This window comes from Pteropus medius, unplaced genomic scaffold (genome assembly GCF_902729225.1).
Source record: "Pteropus medius unplaced genomic scaffold, Ma_sr-lr_union100, whole genome shotgun sequence".
In the NCBI taxonomy this organism is placed as follows: Eukaryota; Metazoa; Chordata; class Mammalia; order Chiroptera; family Pteropodidae; genus Pteropus; species Pteropus medius.
The window spans coordinates 7,171,546-7,182,286 of NW_024351647.1; the positions used below are offsets into that span (position 1 = coordinate 7,171,546).

The following is a 10,741-nucleotide window of genomic DNA, read 5'->3' on the forward strand; positions in this document are numbered from 1 at the left end:
TCTTGTTAAGGAAGTTCTAGCTATAGCCACTGTTAACTGTTTGAACTTTCAGAGGCATACGTGGGTGCCCAAACCTTGATGGTAATGATAATGGTCTTATACAGCACAGATGAAGTATTAACAAGTTTAGGATGGCAGATGATGGATTTGTTCTGGATATGCTGAATTTGAAGTGCCTAAGTGGAGATGGGCTAGCGTGCAGTTCAGTATACAGTTTTAAAGGTCCAAAGATGATATGGTCAACAAAATCTGGAATAAGATATTTTTTTGTACAATCTTTTTATTGTTACCTTTATGTCTTCATTCCTTAATGTGTAGATAGCAGGATTCAAGAAAGGGGTGATAGCAAAGTCAATGACAAACAAGTTTTTATCAAGTGATGGTGGAGGAGAAGGCCAGAAAATCACAAATGGAGTAAAAAACAAAAAAACCACAGTAATATGAGATGACAAAATGACAAATGCCTTGGACAAGTCTCCTGAAGAATGTTTCCAGACAGTAACCAAAATGAATAAAAATGAAAAGATTAGTAAGAAGAAGGTGGCCATAGTCATGAAGCCACTGTTGGCAGTGACAATAAACTCAGGCTTGTCTCCATTTGTGCATGCAAGTTTTATAATCTTAGGAAAGTCACAATAAAAGCTGCCAACTTTATTAGGCCCACAGAAAGGCAAGTTTTTAACAAATAAAAACTGAGACATAGCATGGATTAACCCAGTTACCCAGCCAGTGATTACAAATAAAACACATATTTTCGGGTTCATAATTTTCAAGTAGTGAAGAGGCTTATAGATTACTGTGCATCTGTCAAATGCCATGGCTATGAGTAACACCATCTCCACTCCTTCTATGATATGAATGAAGCATAACTGTATCATGCAACTTTGGAAAGAAATTAGTTGGTATTCATGTATAAGATCTGTAATTATCTTGGGGACTGTTGTAGAGGAAAGGCCCATGTCAATGAGGGACAGGTTGGCCAGCAAGAAGTACATAAGAGAATGGAAGTGAGAATCAAAAATTACTAAAAATAAAATAAAAAGGTTTCCGAAGATGACCCCTATATAGAGAAAAGAACATATCAAGATGAGAAAAAGCTTTTTCTCCCGAGAACAAGAAAGGGCCAATAATAGAAATTCAGTGGCCACGGAGTCATTTAGTCTATCCATTGACTGGGACAGAAGAGTTGATTTTCAAGTGACCTGAGGATAAAAATGAAAAAGAATAGTATTACTGGCATAAACATCAGTTCCTTGTTTACCTTGATAATTAAGTTACATATAATTGATTAAGAGGAGAAAAATAGAAAATTTGGAAGTAATAAGAGTAGCAACAAATTTTTTGTATAAAGGGACTGAGGAAAAAAAATTTGACTAAATTTTTCAGATAGAGACAAAAGAGGGTTACTTTAATTTTCATCCCATTGTTAAACCTCTTCTTTAATTTTCTTAAAGATTTCTGTATCATTTTCCTAACCACTGCCCTAAGTGTTCTCATACTAAATTAATGTCATCTCTTCTGTCACAAATTTGATAATCTCTTACCTGTTAGCCCATTAATATTTTCTTGCTTCACTGGGCTTATAGAGATCACTAGGACAAAAGTACTTGAATATATCATATCACTCCCTACTTAGAGCTTTTAAAATTTAAATGGAACTCAGGTGCTCAGGATATAATATTTATAATACTTGGGTCATGACATGATATAATCTTTGGTCCGTGACCACTTAAAAAAAATTTTATATTCTATTAGTTTCAGATATATAACATTGATTAGATTAATAACAAACTAAAAATAAAATAAAATATTATATATCAGAGAGTAAAGATTAGTAAATATAACTATAATAATTAGTAATCAATTATAATAATCACACGGCAAAGCCAAGACATGTATTCAGAGATGTAGGACTTCAGAATGCATGATCCTAATCACTGCTCTATACTCTTCAAGGCCAGCACCTCCAAGTATTCTCTAGAATCTGAACTCATCAATCAACCTTTTTCTTCACCTCAACTTTTCACTATATAGTATATTCAAAACTATACTGTAATATATAAATGGAAATCGCTCAAGCTCCTCAAAGTTAAAGTGTTCAAGGCTGAATTCATGATTTTATCACCTTTTAAATACTTTAAGAAATATCATGACTATTCTCTCAGAGGCCCAATCCAGGACCTATGTGGCACCTTTGTCTCCTCCTTCACATTTCATCCCAGATGGAAAATTATATCTCTTGAGTATTTTTCAGTTTTGTTTCCTCCTCTTCATTGCCACTGACAGTTCTTATTTCAGGTCTATATAGTTTTTTCGTCTTAAAGACTGAAAAGCCTTATGAATGATCTCTCTGCCTCCAATGTCAACTAAATTTAGCTCTTTCTATACTCAGCTTTCAAATCTGTCTATCCAAAGGTCAGATATGATCACATCACTCCCCCATGCAAGCTTTTGCTTCTCTCTTTAAGGATATTTAAAATACGATAGCATATAACATAAGATCCTTATGAACAGAGCACTTCTCTATATTTTTTCATATTTCTCAGCCTTTGTGTATGCTTTCATCTGTGTTATTCCTGGTCATTATAATATGGAACCATCTTTGGTTTTAAGGCCTGGTAGACATTGGTTGCCATCCCAGCTCTGCTTCTCATGAGCTATGTAAACTAGGTCAGTTTACCTATTTAAATAATGCTGGTAGTATTTATTTGTCCATAAAATGAAAGAAGTATAACGTTATACTCCTGATGTTATGAAGATTTGAGATGATACAGATATAGCCATTTGACACAAATGTTACTTCCCTTTTCCCTTTATCCTTCGAGACATAGATCAAATGTCACATACTCTGATGTACTCATTAAAAGTCCTAAGCAGAGTAAATAGCTTCTCTCTATGAACTATTGTTATATCTTATACTGTCTTCTTAATAATTAAGGTATGTTTTAATTTTTTTACATGTTAGTTCTTCATTTTCAGCTATGATCTCTTTGAGAAAAGGAACTTCTAGACAACTTTGTATATCTCAACACTTAGCACAATTTCTGGCACAATATAGGCACTATTAAATGATAGTCTTCATTAACGTTCATAGTTGAAAGTTCAAGAAGGCATCATAAGGAAAATCAGGGGCCTACAAGCTCCTGTGGGGGATTTGGTGGATGACTTTAAGAAATGGTCTCATTGACACCTGCACGCTGATGGGAAGACAGAAACCAATCTGAAAGCCAGCGGCATTCCTGTTATGTGACTGTAGTCTCAGAGTGGCCTCAACAGCTCACATTTCCAACTACATTCTAAATTTAATACAATAAAACTAGAAAAAGTATAGTTTTCTCCCTTTCCTTTTTGCCTTAACAAAAATGCGTATAGGCATTACAGAGTATCTGGTAATTTCCTCAAATTATAGAGGAGTGTTCACATAAAGCGTGATATAGTAATGCTGAACAGAAAAACATCACCAGATATTTGGAAAAATTCAGTAATTCAAAAGAACAATACAGTTTTCATAATCAAACCCCTACGAAAGGTGATTTGCTACATAAATAAGGAAGAGAAATTTTAAATATATTTGAAATTATGTTCATAAGAGTTTTGGACACATATTAAATAAATTAGAACTTCAGTTAAACCAACCATGAAAAAATGTAATTTGTCATTGTTTTAAAAAAAGATTGGAAAACACAAAACACTATATATAAAGTAAATATATGGAAGTATTTAGACTTTATAGCATAATGTCTCTTGTTTGTGGGATTTTAGGTGATTTTATTCTTTTCCTAAAAATTAACTCTTACTTTTTGTATTTTTCAAGTAATATTTATGAATTTTGTAATTTTTAAAGAAAATTCAAAGTTAGTGGAGGAAAAAGGAAAATGATATAATAGCAATTTCATATAAAGCAATATAATGTAGTGTGCCTAAGAGATTATTTCTGGGGCCACATTAACTGGTTTTGAATTTCCATCTCCTTGATTTTTGTCCTTGGGTGGGTTGCTTCACTTCTCTGTCTCTTGATTTCTTCATCTGTAAAACAAGGATAATAATAGTACTTACCTTGTAGTATTGTTGTGAAGATTAAATGAGTTAATACGTAGAAAACATCAGAGCATCCTCTGGTACATAATTAGTACTCGATAAGTATTCTTATATAATTATGATGATTTTTAGGACTTAGTCATTCAATTCTGTCCAAATGTAGAGCTAGCTTGCTCTGCCAGATTGTGCCAAGATTTAGATATAACTTTTATTTCCATGAATCTAATTTCAGAGAGAAATAGATGAAAAAATTGAAGGCCCTTCACATACTAATTTAATAAGAGTAAGGGCTCTTTGAAAAGAAATTTACTTCACAATTTAATTGAAATTGTAAAAATGAGACCAGAAGGATATAAAACAATATGAGTGAAAATCTTTCAAATAAAGAGTGTGATAAAAAGGAAACTGGAGATAGAAAGAGGAAAGGAGATGTGGGAACAAAAATAGTAAAAGAGAGAGGGAACAATGTAACCAGTTGCTCGGGAGTTAGAGAGTAAGTTTCCTATGGACCTATTCAGGTGTAGGTTGCACTCAGCAGCAGCTTTGAGAGATTGAGACACAGAAGGTTGACACCATTTCTGAATCATCACCATTTCATAAGACAGAGAGTTATAAATAGTTCATACCATTAGAAAGGAAATTAATTAGCAAGACTGGAGATGACTGGATATAGTCCACAATTACTTCTAATGGAAACAATGTCTTCTGCAGACACTGGTATCACAATTTGCAGAAAAGAGTTACAGGGAAATTGAGCAGTAGCGTGTGATGATCAGTAATTTTGTGCTCTGAAAATGTATTTTTTTTTCAAAATTAGGGAAATTTAGGTTTACTTTGGATGTTCATGGAGTTATACAAGTTATATAAACCACAGATAATATTTGTTTGGCACCAGTATCAAGTTTAAGAAAACTATTACTTTACACTCTTAACTGCTTGTTTCACTTGGAATTTCGAGAAATAAAGAATTGATATTTGAACAAATCAGGAGAGTTTCAAGGTAGTACAAAATTAGAGTGGGAAAATCTCACTTGGTGTTTTTTAACAGCTTTATAGAGTTTAATATGCATACTGTAAACTTATTCATTTAAATGCACAATTCAATGCTTTATAGAGTTGTATAACCATTATTGCAATTCAGTTTTAGAACATTTCTATCACTCCAAAAAGATTCCTTGTGCCTGTTTGTAGTTCATCTCCACTCTTACTTCCAGACCCAGGCAACAAGTAATTTGTTTCTTCTGTTTATAGATTTGTCTTATCTAGATATATAAATGGAATCATACAATATGTAGTTTTTTGTGACTGGCTTCTTTCACTTATACTATTGTTGGCATTCATCCATGTTGTAGCATGAATCAGCAGTTTATTCCTTTTTATTGTATTTTTTATGGATGATGCTTTTGTTGTCTTATCTAAGAACCCTGCTTCATTCATGGTCAAGAAGTTTTTCTCCTATGCTTTCACCTAAAATTTATAGGATTATAGTTCATTTATTTAGATATTTGATCCATTTTGTGTTAATTTTTGTGTATGATAGAAAGTAAGGGTTTAAATTCATATTTGTGTTCATGCTAGTTGGAATTCATTGAGCTTCTTGAATTTTGGATCTGTAAATTTATATTTTTTTATATTTATATTTATATTTATAATTTTCATTCAATTTGGTCAGGTTTTAGATGTTATTTCCTCAAATAATTTTTTTTTGCTACTTGTTCTCTCTCTTTTCCTGAGACTCTCATTACATATACTGGTGTGCTTGATGGTGTTGCACAGGTCCCTGAGGCTCTCTATTCATTTATATATTTATATTTAATTTTTTCTCCTATTGTTCAGATTGAATAATTTCTGTTAATCTAGGATTAGATTGCTGATCCTTTATTATGCCATCTCACAGTTGTTTTTGAGCCCTCTAGTGAATTTAAAAAGTGGTTATTACACTCTTCAATTCCCAAATTAAATTTTTATTTTTATAATTTTGGTCTCTTTATTGATATTCTCTATTTGTTGATTCATCACTTTCATATTTTCTTTTAATCTTTTAAACTTGGTTTTCTTTAGTTCTTTGTACATACTAATAGTAATTGATTTGAAGTTTTTGATTGTTAAGTCTAAAATCTAGGCCCCTTCAGAGACAGTTTCTATTGTCTGTTTTCTGAGTATAGATCTTATTTACTATTTCTTTGCATATATTGTATTTTTTTGTTGTTGAAAAACTGGATATTTTAGATAATATGTTGTAGTAACTACGGATTCCAATTCTTTCCCATAATTGGGGGGTTGTTTTTTGGCTGCTTATTTTATATTTTATTATTTCATTTTATTTATTTTTTATTTAGTGCCATGCCTGAATTAATTCTGCAATGTCTCTCTTTTTTTGCAATATATGACCACTGTAGTGTCTACTCAGTATTTTTTAAGCTATTGTTTTTATTTTTTAAGTGTGCTGACCTTCATTTCTTTTTCAGCATAGCTTAATAATGTTCAGCCAGTTATTGGTGAAAGGTTGTGCTCAAACACCTTGAGCCAGTAAGTTTCCAACCTTTGCCAATTGATCTGTGTGTCTTTGGGAAACATATTTGAAGTTCAGGCAGAGAAAGACTAATACTATGTGGTTTCACTTATTTATGGAATCTAGAAAAACAAAACAAATGAACAAAACAAAACAAAAACAGAGATCAAAGGGATGGTTACCAGAGGGGAGGGGTGGGAGGATGAGTGAAAAAGGTGAAAAGGAATATAGTCAATAATATTGTGATAAGTTTGCATGGTGACCCATGATTACTAGAATTAGTGGGATGATCACACTGTAAGGTGTAAAAATATCAAATCACTATATTATACACTTGAAACTAATATAACTAATATAATATACTAATTATGTTTAAATAAAAAATGAACCAATTATAAAGTTGTTAACTAGGTATTTGAAAGCCTATAAAGAGAACTGTATTATCGTGTGGCAAGCAGCTACCACCCCTGTTGGTGGGGGAACAAAAGTAAGAAATTAGAATTATTGAAATTTAATGATTTAGAAAAAGGTTCCTATGGAGCTGAAACTCCTTAGGAGGGAGTGTAGCTTTACTGCTACTTGTTTCTCTGAACTCAGAAGAGAGGCAGGATGGGCCTGGGACCCAGATTTTTAGAGCCGGTGCTGCTATCTCTAAAGGAGCACAATAAGGCTACTATGGCAACTGCTGGAAAACTGCAACCTGCATTCAGTTTCTGCCCTAGGAAGGAGCTATTGCTGTAGTGACTGTGATAATGCCCATATAGGCACAGCAAGCAGAAGGAAAGCCTATGCGAAGCAGGTACTAAGGAGTCACTCATTCTCTTATCTTGTAGTCTCCCTCTAGCATGTTCTGTTGTCAGAGCATAAAATGGAGCCAGATGGGAAAACGGAAATGAGGTTTGCAGAATTTCAGCATCAGAGAGTATGGAAGGGTGGGTTTTGAGCTGAGGCAGTAATAATTGTGACATAAAATATTTTAATTGCAGGTTCAATTGGTTTAATAGATATAAGACCATTTAGTTATTCTTGCTTTAATAGCTAGTTTTAAATAGGAGTTTTCCCATTTCATGTAATTTAAAAAATTAATTGATACAAAGTTGTATAGAATATCATCTTGTAATATTTTTTTCAGGTTTTAAAAACTTATTTGCATATTTAAAAATTGCACATTCCAATAATTAAAACCATTTGGACAACAAACAAATATATATATATATATTTGTTTGTTGTCCAAATATATATATATATATATACATATATATATATATATATATATGTATATATATATATATACATATATATATCTCACTCTGATTAAATTGCATTTTACAGCCTGCAAGATGCCTTGGACCAGGTTGGTTTTTACTCTAGATTTTACTGTTGTCCCACCCAGCTTCTTCCTTCACCAATATGCAAGTGCTTTTCCTTCCCTGCCAGCCAGACAGGCAGATGGGGGAGGCAGGTGCGAACTTCGTTGTCAGTGTTCTTTGAAAAGGGCAGCACAATCATTTAAACTTGATCCAACCTCTTTGCATCTTACAAAGTTAAGAGCTAAAATAAAATAAGAAGGCAACACTTGTGAAATGTACAGTGCATATTGGCGATATGTGCCTCATTATGATTCGCCTGCTTGCTTCTCCTATTCAGTCATTTCTTTTGAAGGCAGTGGAATTTTCTTTTGCATTTCTGTCTTCTTCCATTTTGATTTACCAAATTTCTCAACCTCTGCTACATCGGGTTTGTCAGACTTGGTTGAAGAGGAAGCAGAGCTAGGCATGTGAACGAGTGAGTCTGATCTGCTCCTCATCTTGTAATATTTTTAAAGACTAGCATCTGTAGAGATGTTTTGTTTTTCTTTTCTGGCATGGGTTATTTGTGCCTTTTCTCTTCTTGATCAGTCTTGCTAATGTGTTGTCAGTTTTGTTGTTTTTTTGAAATAACTAAATTTAGTTTTGTTGATACTTTGGATTTTAGCATTTTTTAAAAATTTCACTAATTTTTGCTCTTATTATTTTCTTTCTTTCACCTTCTTTAGGTTAATTTTCTTAAGACGGATACTTGGATCATTGCTCTGCATCTTTTCTTTTAAAAAGTACACGCATATATAATAAAGTCCCTGCAAGTATGGCGGTAGCTGCGTTCCATATGTTCTTATGTATGTATTGTATTTTACTATTATTCAGGTCAAAATGTTTTTTAAAAAACTTCCATTGTGGTTTTTTTGGAAACATGGATCACTTAGTGATTTGTTTTGAATTGAGGTGAGTTAAATGAAATTCATATTCTTAGAAACCAGATGAACAGTAGGAGCTCATTTTGTAGCCTACCAGAATGAATTACATAGTCTAGCAAAGGCTCAATCAGGATGCAGTGTTGTTATATTCCTTCCATAGAGGTGTGAAAGGAAGTTACATTCAGGCTTGAAATTACTTAAGAATAAAAATTTATATCAATGAGCATAGCTGAGATAATTTTATCTTAAAATATTCCAAAGGGCCAGCATATGTCCCCATGCATGTTTGTAGACGTATCTAAGTGATGCTTCCATGATCACCAGGTTTGGGGAAACATCTCTTGATAGTTTGCACTTATTTTTATATTTTAGGAAATTAAACACTATAACTACAATTATTTATATATCTTTGATAGACCAGTTATGTTGTCATCAAGAGCCTTTTAATTTATTGACATAAAGACAAAGATTGATATGTCATCATTAACATTTTAGGCATTAATAAAGGGTTCAGATCCAAGAACTCATGACTTCTGTTCACAGGAATAAATTAAGAATTAAGATATTGTAAATGTGTCGATATAATTTTACTCAGCAAATGACATACATCATACAAAGATATAAAATATGCAATATTATAGAGGCAATTTCATTTAATAAGGTCATATGATGCTTACATCACTAGTTTTGCCCAGTCTACCTCTACTAGCAATAACACCAAATTGCATGCTTTTACTCTGTATGTATTTTACTGTCTACTTATGTATATACTTCTACATGAATATACTTGTGTATATACTTATACGTTTTTTGGGCAGTGTCAGGTGAGAGCTTCCTTAAGATGCAGAATTCAATAAGGTATATAGCCCCGAACCACACAACCTATTTGAAAGCTACGGTGAATGAATAGGCAATTGTATCATGGGTTTTTTTTTTTCTTTTTTTGATTTGTAAAAGCCAAGGAGAAAGTCTTTCCTTTATTATTTTCCTTAACTTTGCATTATACAATATTTAGAGTATAAAAAACAATATAAGTAAGCTATAAAAATGCACAAATGACTAATGGTACAATGATAAATAGAACATTAGTAATACCATTTAAGTTGTCTGGACTCCTTCTGGAGTCCATTCATCTCCTGGCTGGAGCATTGGCTTTGCTTCTCTCAATTCATGGCTTCCATTATGAGTCCAAAGCAGCTGCTCAAGTTGTTCTGTGTCTCAGCCACTGGGCCAGGTTAAAGAGAATCTGGAACTGATGTCATTAAAGAGATAGCTTGGAAGTTGTACAATCATTTCTTACATTCTGTTGCCAGAACTTAGTCATTTAGTTGCACTTATCTGCAGGGCTTGGTGGCCATGTGTCTAGTTAAAATCTGAGGGTGTTCTGTTAGTAAAAGGAAGAATAAGCATGGAGACACTGGGGAAAAGTTAGCAGCCAGTTACTGATATATTCACATGTTTGGCTTTACAAGATAAAGCCAAATTGTTTTTCGGAGGGGTTAAATCAATTTATACCCACCAGTAAGGCATAAAATTTCCACTAATACACATTTTCAACAATAGTTGTTATTGTCATATATCTTTTATTTCATGCATTTAATAGGTGTAAAATAGAATTTCATTATGGTCTTAAGTTGTATTTCCAGGATAACTAATGAGATTGAGTGTCTAGTATCCATTTGTAATTTCTCTTCAGTGAAATAAATACATATTCAAATCTTCTGCTTATGTGCCTCCTGATGAGTTGTTTACCTTTTTTATTCATTTTATTGCACTTATTGTTTTTTATATTTTAGGAAATTAAGCACTGTAACTACAATTATCTATGTATCTTTGTTAGACCATTTAGGAAATTAAACACTATAACTACAATTATTTATATACTTTCTTAGATCAGCCAAATGGGTATGTATGAGCAGGCTGAATTAAACCAAAATCTGGGAAAAACCATTTATCAA

At 32.7% G+C, this 10,741-nt stretch overlaps 1 protein-coding gene across 1 annotated transcript; it reads right to left on the minus strand.

Annotated features, from left to right (window-relative positions):
- Positions 1 to 239: 239 nt before the first annotated feature.
- Positions 240 to 1,169, minus strand: LOC120587149 (olfactory receptor 4F15-like). The gene has a single exon (XM_039843825.1). The coding sequence runs from the start codon at positions 1,167 to 1,169 to the stop codon at positions 240 to 242; it is 930 nt and encodes a 309-aa protein (XP_039699759.1).
- Positions 1,170 to 10,741: the final 9,572 nt, after the last annotated feature.

Excerpts from the sequence above, each read along its gene's own strand:
- LOC120587149 (XM_039843825.1), bottom strand. The coding sequence starts at position 1,169 with ATGGATAGACTAAATGACTCCGTGGCCACTGAATTTCTATTATTGGCC.